At 31.6% G+C, this 26,338-nt stretch overlaps 2 protein-coding genes and 1 long non-coding RNA gene across 12 annotated transcripts; all 3 read right to left on the bottom strand.

The window, feature by feature from the left end:
* Positions 1–465: 465 nt before the first annotated feature.
* On the bottom strand, positions 466–3,922 carry LOC149519585 (uncharacterized). The gene is made up of 5 exons (XR_016338527.1): positions 3,550–3,922; positions 2,908–3,027; positions 2,344–2,510; positions 1,686–1,806; positions 466–1,060 (listed from the first exon to the last, which is right to left on the bottom strand). It is a non-coding gene; the product is annotated as an uncharacterized LOC149519585 (long non-coding RNA).
* A 2,212-nt stretch (positions 3,923–6,134) lies between these two features.
* On the bottom strand, positions 6,135–15,622 carry LOC111298145 (glutaredoxin-like protein YDR286C). Of its 10 annotated transcripts, XR_016340901.1 has the most exons (6): positions 15,156–15,622; positions 14,982–15,071; positions 10,030–10,141; positions 9,489–9,569; positions 7,862–7,963; positions 6,135–6,765 (listed from the first exon to the last, which is right to left on the bottom strand). XR_016340901.1 is itself a non-coding variant. In XM_089758333.1 (4 exons), the coding sequence occupies exons 1-3, from the start codon at positions 15,390–15,392 to the stop codon at positions 9,492–9,494; spliced, it is 405 nt and encodes a 134-aa protein (XP_089614459.1). In that variant the 5' UTR covers positions 15,393–15,622; the 3' UTR covers positions 7,596–8,129; positions 9,489–9,491. The 10 variants fall into 10 exon arrangements, 5 of the variants coding, with proteins under 5 accessions (XP_089614461.1, XP_089614459.1, XP_022748585.1 ...); XR_016340900.1 differs by lacking the exon at positions 10,030–10,141 and having other exon boundaries at positions 7,862–8,118; XR_002691168.2 differs by lacking the exon at positions 10,030–10,141 and having other exon boundaries at positions 6,135–6,456; positions 7,862–8,118.
* Positions 15,623–15,762: 140 nt separating this feature from the next.
* On the bottom strand, positions 15,763–19,332 carry LOC111298139 (transmembrane emp24 domain-containing protein p24delta5-like). Its single transcript, XM_022892838.2, has 4 exons — positions 18,985–19,332; positions 16,857–17,069; positions 16,682–16,758; positions 15,763–16,106 (listed from the first exon to the last, which is right to left on the bottom strand). The coding sequence occupies exons 1-4, from the start codon at positions 19,225–19,227 to the stop codon at positions 15,962–15,964; spliced, it is 678 nt and encodes a 225-aa protein (XP_022748573.2). The 5' UTR covers positions 19,228–19,332; the 3' UTR covers positions 15,763–15,961.
* Between the last annotated feature and the right edge of the window lie 7,006 nt (positions 19,333–26,338).

The raw sequence follows: 26,338 nt of genomic DNA, 5'->3' as shown, positions 1-26,338 counted from the left end.
CTACAACTAGTAGATTTTATTTCTCATATTGTAGATGTCGGTCGATTGGGTCAAACTACGTTAAATTATTATCTCTTGTATAATTGATTAATTATTTGATTTTACTTTCGTTGATGTAATTATATTGTGACTTTTTTGTCTAATAGTAAATCGATCTTTGTAGGTGTCTGGCTCATTAATAGAATAATTTGTCTTGTTAGATTGACAATAGGACATATGCCGGAGTAGGGTTCATAAAAAAATACAGAATGGAACTTAATTCCACATAAAAAAGTTAATTTTGACGTATACCAATCATATTGAATATTTCTCAAAAAATTGACATGGACAAAGAAAATATGGTCATAATTTGGAAGGCAATTCCAATTTTATTATAAGTCATATCCACAGGCAAATGCATGCATCAGCAGTTTGGAAAAAAATTGAGCTAAGAATCCAACAAACACAATAAAAATGCTTCTTGACTAACAGAAATATTGATATATTATAACCAGGAAGCCCCAGATCCTCAATCATATATTTGTAGTGCACAATCTCACTGACGCACTCTAATATGGCAATGTTGTGATAGTGGCAAACAAAGAGAGAAATTTGTCCTAGATAGCTATAAGTGTTGCGGCAAAAGTTAATCTTCTGCATTTCTACTTCTCTCTATATCTATACAGACAACAGCACTTTGTTGATTAGTCTATTAACATTAATAATGACATTGATCAAGCCACTATATTTTTGTACTCACATGATCCATGCCTGGGTGTAATTTCCTCAATGTTTTTTCGCTAACGAGTTGCAGAGAAGAGCCTGATGGAAAGGCATTATGCAGAGACTTAGAAAGGCAAGTTTCCCTGCTACTTTTTTAAGGTCATGCTTTTAGGAACATCTTTTGCCTGAGAACTGTTAATTGTGGCAATTACAAGCTTAGTGCCATCAGTACAATTCTCTTTTTCAGAAGTTGGTAGCTATTGGACATGATCAACCTTTGAAGGGGTAGATTGTGGTGTGCCATCCTTGCTTTTAACCCATACCACAGAACAGAGGCCGATTGCAATAATAATTCCTCCTATGATAATGCATAGCAAAATGAAAGAATGAAAAATAAGTTAATGAAAGAATAGAAATTGAAAAGAACAAATACTTAAAAGTTGTACCTTTTTACCTTTTCGTTCTTTATTATGTTACTTGTTTAAAGCTTATTCCCAGTGCTTAATTGATGGCTAATTTGCCATGGCTGCCTTTATAAATTTATTCATATAAAAGGAAAAAAAAATCCAAAGCAAGATGCACGATAAGAACTCCTAGAAATGTTTGTTTTTCTTAAGCTCCATTTTCGTTTTCGTCTGTTGGACAAGAAGAAAGAAGCTCTTAGCTAATTGCTGAATTATTAATATTAATCACTAATTTTCTTTCTTTAAATAATGGACGATTATTAAAGTACCTTTAGTAATTGGAGATTAGGTATGCTAATGGACCAGGCTGGCCTCATTATACAATTCACCTTATTTTCTTTTAATTCCAATATATTTGATTAAAGGTTGATCATATATGCTCATCACCAAAAGTACTTGCTGAAATTGCTTTTGAATGGGGACTAATGATTTCCATTATTTTTTTAAATTGAATATTTAGTGTCCTGTACGTAAACATGAAATGATTTTGTATGATGCTGGAAAGATGGATCAATTTACCTTCCAAGGTGAACTTGTTCGCGGAAAATATGGCAGAACCAAGTGCAGCTACGGTTATCATGCATACAAGAGGGTTGAAGGGCAGTGACAAATACAGGGCCTATTGCTTTCATGACCAGACCTTACACATAGTACGTAAAACAAAGAAATATGTTAGAAAGTTAGTTTTGCAAGTTAACTAGGCTGGTAATTTGATTAGACAGATGTTATATAAGACTGGCCAAACCAGTGAAATACTTGAAGCTAAAGGCACTTGTCCTTTAGGAACATATATATCAAACAATTCAAATTTGTTCGACACCTGTACTTGAGACTTGATAGCACAGAATTATAGACATGAAAACATAGCCTAATCTGCTTTTCCATTTTGATGATAACTATCTTAGATTTGGTACTTACCAAGGGAATGTTTGGCATTTACTGAGTACAATAGAGTTCCAGCCCACTACCCATTCACTAGGATGGTACTCTACAACTAGGGCAATTATCAAACTAATACTATGGCAATTGTAAAAAGAAAAGTTGATTAATTACATGAAGGTTTAATATGTTTTTGGATTGTGCATTTCCAAGCATGAGAGTTTAAAAGGATCTGCTATTTGACTGTAAAAAACTACAGTTCCACCCATTAGAGATTGCCATGTGAGACAGAACTTACATAGAAACAGGACCAAGCAACACAAGCTACAAGGATTAACAGTGTCCAGCGCTTATCAAACGAGTCGCCGCTGCTTCCATAGTGGCTTATTTTCCTTGACCATATTAGATCAAAGGATCCTTTCGCTTCACAACTTCAATCAACTGATTAAGAATGCATGGGAACTTCTGTTATAAGAAGTTTATATATATCAGATCTTAAATCAAAATTCTGTCACATATTCTGAGTCCATTCCAATAGTTAGAAATTAGCAATTTTTTAACAGACAATAATTAGAAGAGACTTCAAAATTATTGCAGGTTGTCAGTTTCGACTTTTTTCTATCAAAGGCAATTTCTACAATTAGGTTCTTTCTAGTGCAGGCTCAATGGCTTCTTCTGATATTGATTGATGGTGACTTCAAAACTTACCATACATATACAGTATGACACAACATAATTAATCTCCAAGACAAGTTTTATTGAAATGTGCCTTCATCTTAAGTGATCAAATCATCAGCCAAAGGTGAAGTAAAACAAGCACTATGAAATTAGTCATTAAATTGAATAATAAGTATAATCTTACCGAAAAATGACTGTAGTCACAAAAGTGACAGAGGGAACAGCATTCATAATTGCAGATGTAAATGATGCTGATGTGAATTTCATTCCCAAGTAAGTGATCAAACCTTGATCAAGGATTGGCCTGTCAACGAAAATTTTCAGACATCAAAGTCATCTCCCTCACAAAACTTGATGCCATAGTGATTATCAAAGTGAACTTCAAAACTGGATGATTTTTATATTATATTAAGCAAAAACAGAAGTAAACCCAGTTTTTAGATTTGGTTTAACTCAAGCAGGGAAATTGTTTTATGATTGGAATTTTCCATTACTGTTAGATCAAGTGAAGGTATAATTTCTCTTGATTTTTTCGGTTAAAAATATGCATTTAATTGACAACTGCTATTCATTCAACAAGAAACAAGAAAGAGGAGAAAAGGCATATGGAGATTAGTCCTATTCCTATATTCATTCAACAAGTAATTGACAACTGCTATCTTATGGTGCATGCATCAGAACTGTAAAAAAATGAGTGTACATGTGAGGCTTTATCTTGTCGAGTAAGAAAGACCTCTCAAGCACCAAGAGGTGCTAGAACAAATGCAGCAATAGTATTACAATATACAATGAGCACATGACTGTTCATGCCATGGTTGAGAGTTACCATGCTGATTATGTACATCCCAGCTGAACCAAATTGCAAGCATACCAAAAGGAAATAAGGCTTTGCCTTAATGAAATTCGTACTTAATTCTCTCATCTTGCTCTAACTCAAAAAAAGAATCTTTATCTGAATTTTTTACTAAGAAGTGATCAAATTGCTCTCATATATATAACCCATGTAAATGACTTAATCAACTCAGATTCTCCAGGGACCCTGAGCCACTTATCTTTTGGACACTAATGCTTGCTTTTGCCATTAACCTGTTTATTCAAAGTGTTGAAACTAGGAAAAGAAGAAAAAAATAATTATTTATCTTCCTTGGAAATAGTATAATCCTTTTCATTGTTGCTGATTCTATAGCTATAATACAACTGAGCCAGGTTTGAATTTCTGCCGAGTCTCTAATATTTCGGCACTTATCTGTTTCATGAAAATTTATAATATCACTACTACTGAAGAAAATACAAGAGAAAATCGCAGCAATTCACCATATGCAACAACTTGAATGTATGGTAATGGAAACGCTTTGACTATGATTTGAATCAAAGTTATCATTTTCTGATTATGATGAGAGGAACTCCATGTTTTGCTAAATTGATATAAAGACTCTAAATGCTAGTTGAGGTAAACTTTTATTAGGATTTTGATATGTTCTATGCTTTTCTATCAGCAAAACTGTAAATTTGTTTTTTACTCTGACAATAACATATAGTTCTTGATTATCTGATACATGACCCGGTAATATTTAATTTTCAAGATTCTAGTAGGGGCAGTTGCCCCCACTGCCCTCACCCTGAATCCATCCTGTGAACAAGGCAATCCGAATCTGATGAAACCGGAACTTAGCTTAGTTGGTTCATACGATACTCTTAAAAGGTAGCATCCAATAAGTTAGGGTTCAAATTCTACTACTTACAATCTTTATCACAGGTTGCAGCCTCTTTTGTATTAAAAAACTTATTATATTAAGCACTGACTCCAGCTTTCATAACAGGAAAACTTCCATGATTACAATGTTGCAAGCAAACCAAAAGAAACAATCATAAAACATAAATTAAATCTCCCATTCTTCCTTTTCAAAGTTATAATAAACTATGCATGGCGAATATAATTTTGATAAAAGTGGTTGATGAGATCAGGCCATAGAAGGTAAGTGCTTATAGGCTTGTTTTCCTTAGTGGAATTCAGGGTGGTTGTAATCCTATTAGACACTTTTCACCTAAAGCCAATCCATGAATAGGACTAAGCTTATATAAAGCAACAAATTTTTGTTTCACAAATTTTATTAGGTCGGAAGCTGACTTTGAAATCATTATCATTTCACAGAAGCTTCTTTCATTATTTTTTTTCCACGAAGAAAAAGAAAGAAAAAAAAAACCTATCCTGATAATGCTATGAGTAAAATACAATTCTAAAAGTATCTCAACAATTTTTTTGGCCAAAGCAATTTCATATTCTTTTTAATTTTCTAATGGTTAATTGTAGCCAAAAAGAAAAAAAGAAACAATAGCTAGCTTTGAATAATTCCATTTATTGTTGCTTCTCATTCAGCATGCATGATGTGGACATGAAAGAAAATCATTTGCCTCAATAATTTGCTCTTTGCTTCAACCACTGAATCACATCAATATCTCAATAATAAACTCTGCGACGTAATTGGCCAGATCAGGAAGAAGAAATTGTTCCTATAAGAAAAATGATTAAAAACTTGTATGCTTTAGCCATCAACTCCGTTAAAAGCTTTTGTTTAATTTGTTATTGGATCTGATATTCAGTCAGGATTGAAACAAAACCAAAGGACTTGATTTTGTAAGTACAAATAAGATGGCAGAGGCAATCAATCAAATTGTTGTAGAAAGTTCCTCTTAGTTGTAGGGTTTTTGTCCTTTTTTTCCCTTGATTTCAAGTTGATATATTGCGGCATTTTCAATAAAGACTAAAAGAGTTGTAAAAGAAAAGAGATCGAAAAGAAAGGAAAATGCAGGGTTTGACAGCCCTTTTTGGCTTTTATTCTCCTAAGTATAAAGCTTGTCTTTTGAAGCTCTCTGTCATGTCTAGGCTGGTCTTAAGTCTAAAAGTCTAAACCAATCTTGTTCGTTCTGCAGTTTTTTTTTTTTTACAAGCGAGATCGTATGTATGAAGGGATAAAAAAAAATTATAAATGCTGAAATTTGAATTCAAATTTGCTAGATATTAAATCTTAAAGTTTGTTGCATAAAACAACTGAGCTATGGTTCAAATTCATTATGTAGATTGTTGGTAATATATACATAGAGGACAAACTCAGTGATGACAATTTGATGTAATCATGGCAAAAATATTCTGCCTTTGAAGCAATCTGGTTCAAAATAGAGTAGCCAATTATTGTCCAATGTTGTTTAATTAATCTGTTTTTAAGATGTCAAGGCAGCAAGGAATTTAAGGAAAAATCAGCTCAAGTCCATGATTAACTAATTGAGTTTGGGAGACCTAACTTGCACACTTGAAAAAGTAACATGTTATTCAGGAAAAAAAAAATCAAGAATGCTTTCCTTTGCTTTAATGCTTTATCAGTCTTTCGAACGTGTCGCATAAGATACAATCTGTTTATTGCATGAGATTTTCTTGTTTTCTTGCTTCCTTTCACTAATGTTTTGTCTCATCATTTCTTGAAACATCGTTTTCTTTCAGTAATTGACATCATGTTCCCTAATGTCACGTCAAACATTCTAAAAGAATATAAAGTGCTTCATTTTCATATCGAATAAGAAAAAAAAAAGTCTTTAGACATTTAAGCGTTGTATTGTCCGCTCCAAAAGCTGGTTTTGCAGAAAGAAATAATAATGGCCTCTTGATACTATCACAAGTTGAGTAGGAGTCCAAGGACAATGTACAATTTGAGAATGGTGGCTTTCAGCTTCCAGGATCCTAAAGGATTTTATGAGATAATTAGTGGGATTCTTCCGATAAACCAATGGAATCCAATATTTCAGCTAGCCTATAATTGTTCCAGCAACTTTTTGGCAAGAAGAAACAGATAAACATGCATATCCACACCCAATTGGAAATGTTTGGCAATACAGATCATTCATAAGAAAAGCACTCTGAAAAGGGTTGGAAAAATGTCATTTCAAACTTGTGGAGTTGTGGTTGAACAAGCCAAAAGCAATGCTATCTATTTTCTAGGCTCCCATCCATCAGAATACAATTGTAAAATCAAAAGGTGCACCTGGAACACTACACCAGCAAATCACAAACCATCAATTCCTTTGCAATTGCAGTAATAAATAACAAAGTGAAATTGTTCCTCAGTTTTCAAAAAGAAGATGGCAAATCAGATCTTCCCAAACTACTGAAATCGGATAAGGCCAGATATGAAATTCACAGATATTCACGAGGCTTATGTTGCATCCAAAAGGAAAAAAGGAATATGAAAAAGTTGCTTGGACGACAAAGTTTGGAGTGCATGATTTAAAGGGATGAACATATCAACACCTAGGAAAATGATTGGTCTTGGTTGCTTACGTTAGTTCTATGGAGATATGGTATGAATATGATAGCAAAAGAATTGTTTTCATGCAAGTATTAAATTCTTATGTTTTCTTATACTTAAATCAAATGAATCATTCAAAAAAAAAAAAAAAATCAAAAGAAATCTTAAACAAATAGGGCATATAAATTACCTTGATGATATGCTGATCACAGAATGCAGAGTGCAAAAGGTATGATATGAATTATATTTACAATTTTTATACTTAAAATTTGTCCTAATGATTGTATGCAAAATTGAAATCCACACATAATTTAGTTGTTAATAAAACATAGTGGTGGGATGGGATGATCCATGGACTTGTAAAATTGCAAAATTGCTTATAGAACATAGAAATTGATCTAAAGCAGAGAATTCTGTCATGTTAGTAGAAATCAGAAGGCGATCCAAAGTGGGAAAAACTTTATCAGTTGAGTGTGATGTTCTATTGGCTTTCTTAGAATGATTGAAGTGAGAGATCATGGCTGGGTGTCCAAGTATGAGCTGCTTTCCCTTGGCAATGAGAGAGAGAAGATACTAAGAGAATGAACGCACGACAGGTTAATTACTTAAACCTAACAATCAATAAATAATATGCTTTACAGTCGTCACAATAGTGGATCATCTACATAAAAAAGCTTATGAAATTATTAACAGATTATTGATCCACGAAAGAAAAGCTATTCTAGCAAGATTTACTGAAATAAGCTACTATAATGGAAGGCATAATTCTATAAAAATCAAATCACTTATTGTATGTTTATATCAAGAAAGCGCTTGAGTATTGAACACCAATTAAAATACCTCGATTTAAATACAGACTGCTTATGTTTAGTAATGACAACCGATCCCCTTGAGTACCCTTGAGAATGGTAGATTCCCACGTGTAAACTGGGCTACGCCCGCCTGTAGAAGATAATAGTGATGTAATGATAAGGAAAGACTTTGCAAGTCATGATGAGAATTTGAAGATGAAGATCATTCAACTTTGCAAAGACGATCAACCCTCAATTAAGAGTTACTTGACCATGATGACCTTCCAGTTTATGAAGCCATGCCATCTGTGAAGAAGCTTTGAGCCCCAATTACATAGTCAAGTTTCATAGATAGTCAAGTTTCATAGAATCTTGTTATAGGGACACAGCATTGCAATTAGGCTGAAGGGTATAAAAAAAAACCCTGAACTCTAATTAAAAAAATCATTCAAACTTTTATTTTTGTATTATAATTAATAGACCACTTCAACATTTATTTGCATCTAATTAAATTTTTATTTGGACGAAAAAGCTAATATCATTACTTTTTTTATCAATTAAGATAAAATTTTATATGATATCAATAAAATAAATGAAAGTTTGTCACATAAGAATTAATATATGTAAAAATTAAATTAAATAGAATAAACTTTTCTCTTTGTCTTTTTCATTTTCTTTTTTCTTCTTTATTTCTTTGTTTCTCTCTCTCTAAGATCCCTTTAAAGATTAAATTGATTGTAACTCGGGGATTTATTGATTAAATTTTGTCATGACTAAATTTCATCCATTAAGAGTTCAATTGAATCAAAATAAAAGATTAAAGACTTGATTAAGCGTAATAAAATATTAAGAGTTTAAAAGATTATTGAATTATAATTCGTGTTTTTTATCCTTTAGCCATAATAGAACCTTTCAACTTGGAAGGTCCTATTGATTCAAAGGATGCCTAGTCAAGCAATGGAATCAGTCAACTAGGTTATTAATCCAGTCACTAGCAAGAATGGCAACCTACTTTGAAGTAGCATTCAACTCATTTTAACCAACTTTCTTTCAGCCACACGATAACACAGAAATAAAGGTATAAGAAAAGGAAAAAGAAGACAAATCAAGCAATTGGTGCAACAACTCTGCATCATTTTACATTAAAGGAAAAGAAGATCAGTAAAGGCTTGATCTCTTCATCTATTGTACAATCCTTTTCATTTTCTTTTCCCTTTGGTGCATGCAAATTGCCACTATTGCTACCCACTAGACCTTGTTAACATCCGCATGTGGAAAAGATGAAATGATGACAAACTCGATCATCAACCACAGGAAGGCAGGAGTTTAATAGCAAACAAAGCAGTCCGAGTGCACGGACTGCTTGATGCCTTTGAAACAATGGATTAGTCAAAAGTTGTAAAAATGGAACAAATATGACATTAAAGAACCATGATTGATGCGATTTTTCATTTTTATTACTTTCCAGACCTTAAAGTGGCCTGCTTTTGTTTGCATGGAATTAATAATATGAAAGAAAATGAAAAGAAATTTTTGTTTATCATAGCAAATCATTGTCAGTGATGAAGACTGATTTTTTTTCTAACCTAGTCAAACTTGATGTATATCAAAAACCTTTTCCCCTTTAGTTCTACATGAACTTCAGTATCCATCATATAAGAAAAAACTACAGATACCTCTTACTGTCTAAAAGCAGCTGCTATCTTCTTTTGGACAAGCTCCACCCCAAGTCGGGGAGAAAATCTAGGCAGTATTTCCTGAAACAAAAGGTTGATATTGGTGTGAGATGTCTTCTTCAGCCTTGATCCATATAAATTGAACATTTTAATCCCAGATTTGTAAAGAATAGTGCAAGGGTAGCTAGAGAACGATGATCTAGTTTGAATATCCTTATTATACCTGTATTTGTCAACAAAATATATATTTGTAGTAATATTTTTATATTATCTTACTCAAAGTATCTTCAAATATTGTTGATATATCTCAATGTATCTGTCTATAACAAAGATTTTGGGAATCTCAATTGTTATACTACATTTGTATCCTAATTAATTTCAGATAAAGTAGCATTATAATTTGATGGTCAACATGATTCTGCCATCTACTCAAAGGTAACAACATAATCAGAAACTTTTGACTGAACTAAAGCCATGAAAAGGGCAGGATACCAGATGAAAAAGATTATAAGCATTGAAAAGTTGTGATGCAAAAAGGAACCTGCATCTCCATGAACTTTTAGCACATGTATGTGCACAGGATGAACATGATTGAAAGTCGTGATGCTTTGTTAATGCAAAAGGAAATCTGCATCTCTATGAATCCGTGCCATCTGTGTGTGAAGAGGAGTTACTCCATTATTTTACTAAATTAATATAGATTAGATTTGGGGGGAAAAACACCAGAATGCCAACCAAGGGTCTTGCTCACCATAAAAACCAGTAGTAGTGGAACAAATCCACCACATAGAAGAGGGAATGAACAAATCAGGTTTAAAATTTATCACTATTAACAACCTCATCCAAATTCTATGTCAATCAAAAACAAAAATTCCCTGGTTGGAGTATCCAGACAGTCTACGTTAATATCATTTCTGTTAAAGTATTCTATGAAGAGTGTAGAAATCAGATTAGTTTTAAATACTTTTAAGAACAGTCCTTGGGGATTACCAGCAAGTTTTCACTGAGGAGTGAGTCGTTATATAAGCTTATTCCTTCAAACATTCAACAAAAAACCCTAAAAACAGGCTAGAGCACTAAATAATGGTAAACAATATAAATTGAATTTCAAACATGAACCTAACACTTACAAAGAAGTTCTTTGCAAGTTTTCAGACTACAATAGATTTTTAAGAAAATACTAAAGTAATAATAGTTTGTGTCTTGTAATTTTTTGTACTAATGATAGAGATTGCTCTCTACCTAAGATGAACTAGTAAGTCTACCTAAACCTTAATTTTCTAGTTCTACAGACTCCACCCTAGCAATTATACAATCTCACCTCTTAGAGACACTGTTTTAAGAACAAGTGGTTGTTCATTTCATCCTGTGAATGTAAACTAATGCATTCCACTAACTGAACAAAGCCTAATTGATGCTCATCCTTTATGACTAAACGATCAGCTTACCTTGAAATGACCTGGACCAATAGAAAATTCCAAATTTGGTGGTCCTTAACTAGAAGCAAACAGAAAAGCCCAAAGCCCAATATTCCAGGAGCTTAAACTATGTGATGAAATCCTCCTCCATTACTTCCAGGTCAATTACATGTCCCCTTCCTCAGACTTTAATTCATATACATTATAGAGAAACCTCTTATTGATGATAGAACAAGATCCGTTTTACAAAATACAAAGTTTTAGGGTTTAGGGTTTAGGTCCAAAGATGCAATATCACTTAATCATTGTGTAAATAAGTTATACCTTTGCCACCAAACTCCTACCCAATTTCAATTTACAGCTGTAATCCAATTAGGTTCAATCAACTAACTTAACTTTATTCACTGAAATATATAGCAAAAATGACTGAATTATGTATGAAAATGAAGATTGTATTTAAGAAGCATTTGTACATAGTTATCTAAATATATTTTTCATCCTTAAACTTTATTGCATCACACTTCTATAATGCTATTGGAGCAGCATAAGCGTTTTATGCAATGAAATTTGAAACATGAGAATTAATGGCTAATTCCATAACCTAACCATCTTTCGAGTTTGATCAATCCATAAATACCAAAAGAAAATAGTAGGCTCTCAAAACAAGTATATGTTCAAGCATCATTGACCTACTCATGAATTCCGAATCATTTTAATATGAACAATTATTCAACCGATTTGATTGGATGATATATCCAAATAAAATGAAAAATCAAACACCCATAGCCGCAGAACAATTTATGTTATAGAGTTTACCTATAATTGTAGCTATGATTGAAATCTAGAAACGTTTTTTAATAAAGATAATAGATGCATATATCCAATGATCATTGTTCTGTATATAAAATACATATCCTTTTTCATCATTTTAATTGGGGTCATATTCAATATTTCAATTCTGCCATATATACCTTTTCATTATGTTAAAAATCCATTTTATATATAGAGACTTACGGAATCTTTCTATTGCATAATCAACAACAAGCTTATCAAAAAGATTTCTGTCACCTTGGACATAATCTAGATCATAAGCAAAAGTCATTTTGATTAAGCTACCAGCTTTTAATTTAAACATTTAAACCGTCATAAGGATCTAGATTCTAGATGAATGCAAGATATCTCTCGAAAGAACTAGGCCATGTAGCTGAATTTAGGTAATACAGGGATCTAAAGAAAGAGCCATTTCAAGAGACCTTTTTTTTACACTCTTGCTTTAGCCGCTTGCACTATTATTTTCTTTTGTAGCTTTTTGGTTCATAGTTTCACAAGCTGCATGTAAGAAAAAGATCTCAGAATAACAGAAACCAAAGTTCTACTAAGCTAATGACATCTACAAGATGAGATCACATTCTTTGCCAAAGGTGTCTCTGTAAGGATATGTTACCACACAAACCATGGTATTCAACTTAAGGCACTTCATTTCCATGTGACACAGGATAATGCTAATAAATATACACAGACGTAGACAAATACAGTTAGAACTGAGTTTATGCATGTTTATGGCGATATTGCAATAATATAGGATGCAACCACTGGTGCTAAAACACTTCCTTTGGCTGTTGTTAGCTAAATCCATTTAAATTCTGATGGCATATAGATCAAGGAGACTTGAGTCAGTGTTGCAAGGAGATACCACACACAAGCAAGAATAGCAAACTTTGTGGGTGAGCTATTTTTAAGACACAATCACCTTAATTAGCTAATTATCAACGGGAATACAGTGATAGATGATGAAATAGTATTCCAGATGACATAAAGACAACCCTTGCAACAGTTTTAGAACCTTATAGTTCGCAGGGGTGCAACAGTTGTTCAACAGGAACTCTTACCGATAGAGGATATTCTATCTGGTACATCATGTATAACTTAATGAGACTTTGTGGTGCTAAGAAAATGGTGGAGTCCTACAGTTATTAATCCATTAAGTTTGACAATCAGTTGCATGTCTTGAAATAAAGAATCAGCATATTATTTTATCATAACTTTTACCATAAATGTTGTAGATTATTCACAAAGTTACAGAGCTTATTAGGCAAAAACCTACTTATACCTTGTACTATTGCAGGCAGTAATTTTCCTAGCATAGATCTTATGTATACTCAGGGATTTAAATAGCGGTCGCGGTCACGTTTTTTGTCGCGTCGTGTTTATCGCATTTTCGGATATAACAGAGATCATTACGGTTATCGCGGTCATCGCGGTTGTGAATTTTTTTTTATTTTGCACAATTTGTTATAAAATATAATAATTATAATTATAAAAATTCTTGTTTAATGTTTTTTTTTAAAACAGTTTATGACATCTATGTTTTTTATTTTCTAAAAAAATTAATTCATAATTTTATTTAGATTATAATAAAACATTTATATTTGATTTAGCAACAAAATTTTTACTTGAGCCAAGTTTATATTCAAAATTAATTCTAGACAAATCAAAATATTAACTAAACATAATATGTTAAATACCAAACATCCATATTTAATGAAATTATAAACTTAAAAATATAATAATTTCAAATTTCATCAACTATAGTTATAAATTAATAAGAATTAATCTAATAACAAAAGAATTTACAACAATATAAATACCAAAATAACAAAAAACTTATTAAATTTCAAATACAAAATCATAAATTAATAAATAACAAAATCAAATTATAATATTTAATTATAATTATTTTTTATCTAACTTATACAAAAAAATTTATTAAAAATTTTCATCTAAAATCTATATATATATATATATATAGTTTCAAAAATTACAAATTTTTAAACTTATGTTTTAATAAAATTAATTATAAAATCAAATAAATAAAAACCCACGCACCCACCCCACCCCACCCCACTCAACCTGTGCGTCCCCCTCAGTGCAGCACCCCTCTCCCCCAAAATTTCCCCTAAACTTTGATAACTAGAAAGGCAATGTAGAAACCCACGTCCAAAATTTTCCCCAACTCTTTCTCTAAATATCGACAAGCATATCCCATTCTTCATCTATCTTCTAACCTCTTCCAAGTTCCATCCACGCTATCTTTGTCTTTCAAATTGGGTTGTGAACGGAACGCAGTCGTTGTGATTGTGAATTCCGTTCACAACCCAATTTCGGGTATGTAACGGTGGCGGAGGCTACCGAAACCGCAAAATAGCAGTCGCAATGCCGCTACACATACGCTCTTTGAAACCCTAGTATAGTATGCATGGCAAAATCTCATGGACATTGTTGAAAATTGTGACAGTTAAGCTGCTACTCTTATAATAAAGAATTTGAGCCTTTGCAGCTCAACTATTAAGAATGAAATAACTACTACTGCTCCATATTACTACAACTGAAGAGCACATCTCTGAACAACAAGATTGCCAACTTCAGTGCAAGTTCAGAATCGAAATCAAGCTACCATGAAAACAACAATAATGAGAAAAGTCCACCAAAAAGCAAAAGCTAGAATAAAATTTCACATAGTTGTGTTTTTATTGGTCAAAGATTTGAAAGCCTCATCCAAATATTCATCAAGGACAAAGCTTCCCTAGCTACTTCACTCAAGTAGTTTACAATAAATCAGCAGTTTTACAATGAGCTTTCCTTTTAAGAACCTATGCTTATAATGGTTTACTTCTAAATAAAGTATTTGGGGATATGCATCTAGCTTCTACTAAGGCGTCACTATAGTATTCCCCAGTTGTTTAAACAACCTCATTAAAAATAAATCCAGACCACATCTTCCTATTGTCACAGCAGCTTGCATCTGCAAGTACTCGTAAGTTCACTGTCTCCCTAATCCCAAATTTCATATCTCACTTTCAGTGACCCTCATCCCAAATGAGTTTGCTTTAACACAATTCACAACAAAAAAGAATCAACTTTGCAATGTTCTATTAAGAAATAAATCATTTTGAATTCTTAAACTAGGATTCTAACATTCATCACGAAAATATCAATAATAGAAGTTTCCAGGCACTAATATAGGTTTTAAAACAGACAAAACCAAAAAAAAAAAAAAAGAAAGGAAAAAGCTAACCTCAGTGCCATCAGCCAGTACTTTGGCTAAAACGGGTATCTTATATTGGTATGCCTTCTCCCACTCAGGATTGCTGGTAATATCCCTCAGCTACCAGAAGAACCCAACAATCAAAATTTTCCGAGTTTCAATCTTTATATAAGTAGAGATTGAGAATGTGAGGTGGGGATTTACCTGTAAAACGACGTCGTGGAGGGAGTCTGGGCCGGACAGTGAGAAGGCGGCGTGGAGTTTTTCTTTGAGGGCATCGCATAAACAGCAACCAGGCTTTGAGTAGAGAACCAGCTTTCTTCCTTTGGATGCTGAAGAAGAAAATAAAAGAGGAGTGAAAACCCATCTGGGTTTATGCCTGGGAGTGTGAGCCATGGACAAAGATCTTGCTGCAATTGCTCCAATTCCTTTGGATAGCATTTTGCAAAGCACACCAGCCAGCAGTGACAACAGGGGGGTTTTATAGCTTCTGTTTTCGGCTTTTTGCCTTTGGGCCCGTAGGTTTTAATACCGTTACGATTTTCTTTTCTTTTAATTTGAGCGGTAATTTTCTTCTGGTTGAAACTTGAAAGCCTGAAACCATTATTATTGCTTTCCATTTTCGGGTTAAATGATGATTTTAGAGGAGTCTTATTATAAATCTTTCATATGGGTGTTGAACAAGAATTGGCAATACTCTGTATAACTGTATCCGAGCGGGGAGATAGAGCTATATCAGTGGTGGCAATCACTGTTTTAAACATGGATGCACGGTTATGCATTTATGCTCCCAGCCCCCAGAACCATCAAATTCACTTTCTCTTCCAATTTTTTTCTCACTATTGCATTCAAATTTTGTGGATAAAAAGATCTTCCTCTACACCACCCGTCTTCATTCCCAAATCAGCAAGAAATGAAAGAAATTCTCTATGGTACAACAGAAATTTAGTGTTTTTCTTGTTCATGAAACTTTGACAACATTGTGTGACAAAATCACTCAAGTTTATAATCTAGATGAGCTTCTTCTTTAGGAAGTAGCGCTTCAAGTACCATAGCTGCACAACTGAAACCGTTATGCAGACACCAAGGGACATGATGCTGAACCATGCCACTCTTGCATTTGTTCTTTCACTGACTTCCCTCATCTCTGCTTCCCTGTAGATATCCAGGAAAGAAGGACAAACGTCATTACAAGTTCTAGTTACAATCAAACCGGATTTTTCAATCAACTACTGTAAAGAGTATACATAGAATTCCACTCCTCTAAATATAATCAAAATTCGTTCTCAAAGGTAATTGCTAATGTTCAGAAACATGCATCTTAAGACCCTGAACAAGAATAGGAAAGGACAAAGTTCAAGGAAAACAGACACCTCATTTATTTTCCCAAATGAATCATCTTAGCAGCTAAGTCAAAGAACACCTCTACTTGTTTTTGCTTCTATCACTGCAGAAGCAATGATTTCTTTACTAAAATCATTGAATACTTCAAGATCTTAAGACTTGAGTCAAATTTTCTACTTACTTTGTTAGTCATTTTGATGGTAAACTCATGTTCTGCTTCCTTTTACTTTTTATTTTTAACATTTTCCAATAAAAGCAGGCAAGTTGAAGGACATTGAAGATGGGAACTAAAATATAAGAAGAACTCAAGGAATATGGTCATGAAATCTCAAGTATTTCGTGGTGGAAAACCTCTTTCCAAGATCTACCTAAGAAGAGATGTGTACCTGTCCTTGAGATAGTTTAGGTTACCATGGATGGCTTCCACTGTTCCTTGAAGTCTCCTGAGAACAAGTTCAACACCCTATAAAAAGCAATACAATAATGCATAAGAAATTTGATGGGTATGGAAACCAAGTCAGATTTGAAACTTCAGGAGAGAGGATGCATCAAGGATCTTACCTCTATCTTCTCCTTCTTTGCAACCGATTCCCAATCCTTGGCAGCAATTCCAATTTTCCAGTCAAGCCCCAATGTTAGTTCAGCTTCTTGCTGATGACTGCCATCCTTCCAGAAACAAGCTAGATAGTTACCTGACTCACCAGTTGTAAATGCAAACTGACCATTAGTTGCATTCTCATTATGGTGAAGATTGTTCCCAAAAGGAGATGTTACCTAAAGGATGAGACATAACGCCTGTAAGTTGAGTACAAATTGCATATTTCATATGTGCATCACCTTTTATAGTTTAAAACTACTGATGGATGGAGTGAGTTTTCATGATAAATGGCCAAAGATATAAAATCACTGATCTCAAGGCAAAGCATAGTTGTCTTCTTATTTTTCCCAAAACCATTAAGAAAAAGGTTAACCAGGAGAACTGCGCCATGTTTCTCTACCTATGTGATCAAGGCTTCTGTGCATCGGGAACAATTTCTACTCTCCACCACTATATATGTTCTTCCACAACCTTATTTCAAAAACACAACTTATAAAACAAAGAACCTTCATTCTTTAATCTTTCTCTACCATGTTGAGTAATATTCTCCAGATCATCCCATTCATTCTTTGCCATACATTCTTTCTCATAGCAAATTCAAAAAAACTTCTATGGAGCGAGACCAAACATCTGACACAGCTGCTATTTTATCACACTAGTAATTATTACACTTCAATGAAGCCATTAAATATCAGGGTCAGATATTTAACAGTCCCACAGACTTAAAACAACTATACTACTTGACTATTTTCAAGCCAACAAGAGGGACAAGTAAGCAACAAAACAATAACAAGCCACTTTTCTTGAAAAGTCCTTAAAACTTATTGAAAGATATCATACTGCTTGTAGTTCATTCCAAACTCAATAATTTCAACATACAGGGATGACAGTAGGAAGAAATTTTCATCTAGTTGATCTCAACTAGTTTGGATTAGGATGAGCTAAAAATAATTGTCTAACACAAAGAAGTATAAAATGCACAAGTGAGTAACCTCAATGTTATACCAATTAGCTGTATTTTTCCATTCCTCTAAGGGATTCTTCACAGAAAGCTATACCACAAAAAATTTCCATTTCTTCCCCTCAAGAATTTTCCATAAAGCAGAAATCGTATTTTTTTCAGCAGATTAAGAACAATAACAGATGGAAAAGAGGGGTGAAGGGAGAAAGAGAAGTGACAATGAAGTTTAAAAGTATAAAATCTTGCATCAGAGGTAAAATTTCAGATGATTGGTGACCTAACACTTCCCTTGAGGTTGTTTGTTCTCATTAGGGAATTCTTTATCGGAATGCAAAGTTTGTGTGCCTGTGTGTACATGAGCTATGACTTCAATGCAGCATAAATGATAATAAAATATCTATCCTTTGAACAGAAGAAAAGAACCTATTCTGTCAATATTCATATGAAACTTCAACAGACTAAAAAGGAAATGTAAATATTTAAAAGGTCCTAATCAAGATGAAAAATAGAAAAAATAAAACCAAAATCACTATCCCTCCTTCACAACCCAGGAAAAAGTTCGCATCCCTAATAAAATTCTATAAATGATCTTAAGCATCCTAATTACTTAGCAGTCATAATCCGCTTTGACCAAACAATAAGCAGCTCAACTACTTCATTATCTCAAATCACACAAGACATCTCTACGATGCACTTTAAACATAATTCTAAATAACAAACTTAATTTCTTTTCCTTTCTTGTTTTTTTAATTTCAACCATATTTACAAAAGTCCATGAAACCCTCCTCAAGTATCAGATGTTAAATTCCAATTCTTGGCCAGAAAAATTGCCATCCATAGAAAAAAAGAAGATTAAGCAAGGTTTTCTCTTGGCTATCGCGCCTTACCCCCTAAATTCAGGTTCTAAACATCGTTGACACTTGCAGAAGGGTGCAATCTAGATTCTAGACAAACTCAAACTAAAAAAAGCCTTTACTAACAAATATCTCAAATAAAAGCATCAAAAGTTCACAACCCAAGTTTTTTAAAAAAAAAAAAAAACAGATGGAGATTTTTGCCTAGTTATTAGTAATAAAAAGGTTAAAAAGGGAAAAGGAAAAGGAAAAGGAAAAGGAAAGGAAAAGAATTACCCGGGCAGAGATGGTGGGGATGTGATCAGGGTTGTTTTCATCGATGACATAGTACTCAGCTAAAACGACAACGTTGTTTTGGATCTCCTCGGAAACACACTTGGTTCCTGAACTTGGAATCGTTAACCATATAGCTTCAGCTACCGGCAAAATATTACTCCTACTCGTTAAACATAGCACCAAGATTATTGGCAACAATAACGCCGCACGATCACAACTGAAAAAAGACATGCCTTTGCTCATTGGTAGAGTGCCCAAAAACCCAAAAAAAAAAAAGTCTCCTTTCGCTTCGTTTCTCTTCTTTTCTTTTCTCTGGGTTTTTATTTTTTACTTTATTATTACAGTTGTTGGGTTGGTTTGGTAGCTAGTTACTTGTAGTTGTCGAGCGGTGGAAGCTACGCAGTACGAACTGAGAGTGGGGTTTTGGTGTTTTGAGTTAATGGAGAAAAGTCTTTGGTTGGCGCAAGAGATTTCGTGATCATCCAATCATGTTCAAGCTGAGGAATCCCAGTGGGAATAGAAGTGCAATGTTGAAGTCCACGCCCACGCGCTGCGTTTTCTTTTTCTTAAACTTTAGCAATTTCGCCTTTGATTCATTGTTTTTTTTTTTTGTAAGATGAATAAGATTTATGATTATTTTAAAAAGGGATTTCACTCTTTTTTTTAATATTAAATATAAAGTTTTATTGATGGTCAGACGAATAAGATTTATGATTTTTTTTATTACGAAAAATGAAAAATTTTAATAATTTTTTTATGTTTATGTGTTTTTTAATTTGATTATTAACATAATTTTTTATTTAATATTAAAAAAAGAGAGGAGCTAGATCTCTTAAAAATAGATTATAATAATTAGTAAAACTATAATAAAAATTTTAATAGAGGATAAAATTTTAATCTATTTTATTTATTTATTTTTGTTTATAATATGGTCATGAAATGAGTAATAAGATTAAAATTTTCTTAGACTTTACAAAATGGTAGCCATATCGAAGGCTAAATGGAGCTTTCTCGATAGGGCAAATACTTGGTTTAACGACCATTTCATCTACTTGAACACTTCAAAAATACAATTCTGATAAAAAATAATAGAAAATCTCGATTCATCATGGGAAAAAACAATTTTGAGAATAAGATTTATGTAAAAAAAAATTTTTTTTTTTCAATTCTCTTGCAAAAATTAAAAATTAATAAAAAAAAGTGATTCTAACTTATTGAATCGTGATTATATTCATTATTTTAATATTAAAATTTGATAAAAATGAAATTGAAAAGTATATTTGATAAAATGAAAGTTTCATATTAATTAAATTGAATTAAATTAAATTAAAAACATCTTAAACACATAATACAATAATTATGTCATTAATTTTAGATTGAATGTTCATTTAAAGTTTAACATAATTTCAAAAATAAGCATTTTTCATATTTGTTAGCCCTCATGTGATAGTGTGTTTTTTTAGTATTTTGAATGTATGTGTAATACCCTAACTTAAATAATAATTGGGCTAGACAATACCTCACAAGGGTGTGAATCATAGCAGTCAGACTGATCTGGGACGTCGAAAGGGTGAATGCTCGAGTCCTAAAGCCGCGCGGGTTCGGAGCTTAAGTCTCGACCCATTTGTCACGTCTCGATATCAAGATGTAATACGGTCGTATTACCTTGAAAAAAATCTCAAAGTAATACGAAGCCTTCTTTCTTAAACATTCTAAAATTCTTCAATAAAATAATCTACCAAATAAAATCTATATCTTTAATCCAACTGATAATACATCTTTATATATCCAAATACAAATCATATAAAATACAAAACTATCTCTTAAGATCTCATTGGTCAACATATTCTCCGACAATTAAGTAATCTTATTCATTTTATCTTTTAGCTTCACACAAGACTAACCAAACTTATCACTTAGTCATCTATAAAAAAAAGTAAAAAGAGAATGAGCAAACCACAGCTCAGTAAGTATAGGCTCACATACCTTACTAGATCAAGTATCGTTTTCTTACACATCATATAAATCATTCAAAACATTCATCAAATCATAATATCAAAATATTTCAAGATCATCATTTTGTCAAATATTTCATAAATTCATAAATCAATGTCAAAATATGTCACTTTATAAATTATTGTAAAATATGCTATCATTCAAATATCATAATCAAACCAAATCATGGATCAATCATTAAAATCATCATAAATCATCATTATCATTCATTTATCGTTAGCTACGCTCACTGTTATAACCTGTGACATTGATCGTATCGATAATTTCATTCTCATGATTATTGCTAACTATTATAACCCGTTAGCCAGGGTTTACGCTAACTACTATTACCCATTAGCTAGGGTCGTATGATCATGTCTTTGCTAACTACTATTACCCGTCAGCCAGGGTCGTAGAACTAGTTCTGGTGTCGATGATCCCACTTCTCAGGGATATAAAAATGTAGCCATCATAAAATCATTCTTTAAATATAAATTATTTTATCATTTCATTCATAAGCATGATCCATCATTCACATAGCGAAAACACAAAATAATCAAATGTTTGATCCCATTTTCATATATCGAAAATAAAAAAACAAAACATTCATTCATTTAGAAACATATATATACATAGATTTGAAAACAAGCAAAGTGTGTGAGATTCTACTTACCTCCATTCGATTCCACCACTTAGTTTTTCTCCCAAAATAATTAATGACCTATCCAAGATCATTTCAACAAATCAGAATTTAATCAACCCTTTTTGAGACCATTTATACAAAAATCAACTAAGTTACACAAAGGGTTAACTTAACTAATTAACACTGGCAGCTTGACCTCTTTTCATTAAAACAGTCATATCTCAACATATCCAAATCAGAATTATGATCTCTCTGATGTGTTAGAAACTAGACTTGATAAGCTTTCTAACCATATATGGCACACCTCGTAATTCCTTGTAGATTAATTATAACAATTTTTGAAATCCACATCATATATTGCCACCAAACAACCTATATACCTTCTAATAAAAATTATATATTTATTCACAGGAAACTCCAAATTCAATTCCGCTTGTTTCATTGGAAAGTAGACTCAATAAGCTTTCCAAACATATATGGCTTAATATGTAAATCCTTGTATACAAATTAAGAAGAATTTCGTAATTCAACCCTGATGCTGTTGTCTTACAGCCTGTATATCCTTAAGTTAAAATTAGAAAACTCTTTATAGAAAACTCAGATTTGACTTTCGTTTATTTTGTTAGAAACTAGATTCAACATACTTTCCAATTATATATAATAATCACAGCAATAATCTATCCATTAATACAAAATTCTATTTTAATTCATTATTACAGATCACAACATCTCATCCAAAAATAAAATTTCTCCTTCAATCTTTAAAAACTAAAATCCTTACTTTCAACCTTCAAACTCCATTCAATAATCATCAATAAATCTTAAGAATATGAAATAAACAAAGCCCAGTAATTTACCCAAATAGATCATGAAGATTAATGAAAGATTTCATGATTTTTCTTGGTTTTGCTCTCAAAACTTCAACTCCAAATAATACTAATCAACTTGATATTTCTTTTTAAATAAAAAAAGGGCATGTACTCACCTTTAAGGGATTAACTTGATTGTAGCCTCTGTTGTGAATCTTCAACTTGATTTTTCATATTCTTTAACCCTAAGAAAGATGAGGAAGAATAACTTTATTTCCTTTTTATTTCACGATAATTAGGTTTTCTTTCATCTAATACTTCAGCTATTTTTCTTTTAATAAGTAATGTCTTAAAAAACTGATGGGCTTTAGTATTAGTCTACCCCAATTATTATTTGGGTTGAAGTATTACATTATCTCCTCCTTATAAGAAGTTTCATCCTCGAAACTTGATTTACATCCACATCTCATTCCTCTAGTTTTGTAATCATATCTCTTACCGTATGATTGTTTCATTGAACTTTGAAAAAAAAGTAATCATCTTGCCTCAAAACTTGTTCTTTCTAATCAACCATTAGAAAAAAAATATTTCAATATGTTAAAACTCATATCATCTTAAATTTCTAAATACTCATATCCAATCACATAGCTTTTACTAAGATATTCTCTTAACATAGATTCATCATATATACTAAACATTAGAGGTGACAATATTCTTTATTTTAAACTTTTTTTTTCACTTTTTCAAGAACTTCAAATGTCTTTACAATGTAAACTTAACTTTTCTTACTCTATAATCCCCATAATGAGTACAAATGATTGATCGCTTGAAGCAATAGATCATATCTTCAAATTCTGGTATAATTCTTGTGTTTACTTTAAACCATTACTTAATCAACCAAAATTTATCAACCATTTGTTTCATAAATTCAAGAAATAAAAGTTTTTCTTCTTTTTCCTTATGCCAATAAGTCTAAAACTTAGATTTGCTTCCATACAAAACCTCAAAATAATAAATCATTGAATGTTTATCTTATGACTATCGTTATAAAATATTTCTCTTAAAGTCATGACATAAGCATTTTTTAAAAGAATGTCAATCAATAATAAAGCCTCAAAAATGAAGGGAACATAAAATATTCTTATCTAAAATCCATTAGTCTTTATTTATTAAAGATTCATCACTTTCTCAACTAATAATAGCACAACAATTTAGAACTTAAAATTAAATCAAGCTTCCACTGTGCACTCTGATATTTTTTTCCAATAAAATTTAAACAAATTAACTTTCATAACATTGTTTTGTAACAAGAAAAGCATGTGTCCACAAAATTCCTTGTAATATGCTTCACACTATGTGTTCATAAACATAACAACCTTGAATAACAATATCAACAAATCATTTTGTCACCAAAAAGATATCACATAGTACTTTAAATTTTCTTTTCTTTTCCATCGAAAACATAAAATTTGCTATCAATTAACCACTATAATACATATGACATGAATGCAATAGATTATATCCATAAATTTATACCATATAAATTCAAACATAAATCTTTGGTTACCTAAGTTGTCTCCAATTTCGAATATTGTTCTTTCTAATATACCAATTATCTTATAACAATTGATTCTTCATAATCCCCACAAATATCATAATGTCTCAAATTCTCTTTTTACCAAATATATTGCTATCATCTTCACGTCAAAGTTAAAAACTATGCATCATAATCCATAAAAAAAAAATTCTTTTATAAAGTTTGAACCAATAAGAACTCCAAACACTTGAATTCACACCAAAAGTATAATTATGAACAATAGCCAAATGCATCACATTATTTCAAAAGTTCTATCAAACTTCTCCGAAATTGAATAGATGCTCAGCATCACCAACTACACAAAATCATTACTTATAAGATTTCAACCAATCTTTTACCCTTGTAAAATTCAAACAATTATTTGCACTTGTAAGATTTCAAACAATCATTCTTAACCAAAACATATATATTTTTTTCTATAAATCGATTACTCCTTTAAAATCAACTCCTTTACTAAATCATTTGGATAACCACAATTTTAATTTCTTGCTAAGTACACAACCTTATACCACAATAGGCCATGTTCTCCATAAATATAAAATTCGAAGAAATCCAATAGTATACTTCAATTAAAAACTATAACCATAAATTAATCACTTTAGCCATTAAAAATATCAGTACACCTCAAATAGGAATTTAATGAACAAACTTTAAATTAACTATACAAACATCCAACTCGCATGATCAAACCTTAAATACTTTCTTAATAAAAATGTAGAACCAAATCAAGTGAACATCCTTCTTTACGTATACTGATGTTATGAATGATAAGTATGATTAGCTTGAGAAAAGTTAGAAGAATCAAGCATTGAAGAACTATTTAGAAATATGGGATTTTATGAAGTATTGTTTATTTTAATTGTAATACTCGACTTTGAACCTTTGGAAACTTGTTATCTAGCTATCATACTTAAAGAAAACCTTTTATATTTGAGAGTTGTTCAATGGTTATGGATTAGGCTTCGTATTGCTTTAAGATTTTACTTCAAGGTAATATGGCTGTGTTACGTCTTAATCTGGGGGCATGACAAAAGTGGTATCAAAGCTTAAGTTACGATCTTTGAAAAATTTTAAGAGGTAGATTATGATTTGTAAATTGTGTTGAGATTTTCTTTAAAAGCTTAAGTTATGTTCCTTAGAGATTTTCTAAGAGTTTAGGTTATAATCCTTAAACTATGTGAGATGTTAAAGAGCTTATAATATGATTTTAAAGATTTTCTAAGAACTATGATTATAATCTTTGGAGATTTTTTTAAGAAGTTAATTTATGATAAGTAGATTAACGGTGATTTTCAAAGAATATAGTTTATGATCCTTGGATTGAAAAAGATATTCTATGAGTATGGTTACAATCTATATATTATGTGAAGATTTTTAAGAATTAGATGATGACCTCTGGATAATATGATAATTTTTTAAAGACATAACTTTGATCCATAGACTATAGTGGTGAGTACAAGTAAATGATTCGATGAATTTTGGAGTAGTTAAAATTTCAATAAATTTTGAGGAATCAATGATTCAATGGATTCTTGGTGTAGTTATTTTGTTGATATTTATATATTACTTTTGGATCTTATAGTTAAGAGAAAGTGTAATTACTTTGATATAGTGCGATTTTATAAGTTGAAGAGATTTTGACACCACTTATAATGAGATATATTTTATAAGTTAAAGGATTATTTAAAAGAACAATTTGGTCATTGGAGATCCTATGGGTTTGAGAAAAGACTTTTGACTTAAAGAGATTTTAAAATTATTTGATAAGTGTTAAGTGAATCCTTGATCATGGATTGAAATTGAAATATTGGCGTACATTGTTGGAATTAAAAGTATAGAATATTGGAGTTGGAATGAATTGATATGTTGAAATTTTGATGCAATTATTTATAGATTATAATGTTTGAGAATTTGTCTTGATGGATTTAGTCCAAAATGTGATAATTGTGGTAAATAGTTTAATATACGTAAAGAAGGATGTTCACTTGATTTGGTTCTACATTTTTATTAAGAAAGTATTTAAGGTTTGATCATGTGAGTTAGATGTTTGTATAGTTAATTTAAAGTTTGATCATTAAATTCCTATTTGAGGTGTACTAATATTTTTAATGGCTAAAATGATTAATTTGTGGTTATAGTTTTTAATTGAAGTATACTATTGGATTCCTTCGAATTTTATATTTATGGAGAACATGGCCTATTTTGGTATAAGGTTGTATACTTAGCAAGAAATTAAAATTATGGTTATCCAAATGATTTAGTAAAGAAGTTGGTTTTAAAGGAGTAATCTATTAACAGAAAAATATATAT

Source organism: Durio zibethinus, chromosome 3 (assembly GCF_047325235.1).
Source record: "Durio zibethinus cultivar Kanyao isolate XHJ-2024 chromosome 3, ASM4732523v1, whole genome shotgun sequence".
Lineage (NCBI taxonomy): Eukaryota > Viridiplantae > Streptophyta > Magnoliopsida > Malvales > Malvaceae > Durio > Durio zibethinus.
Note: the sequence above shows the minus strand (reverse complement) of the source record. Positions and strands in the feature narration are given on the sequence as shown.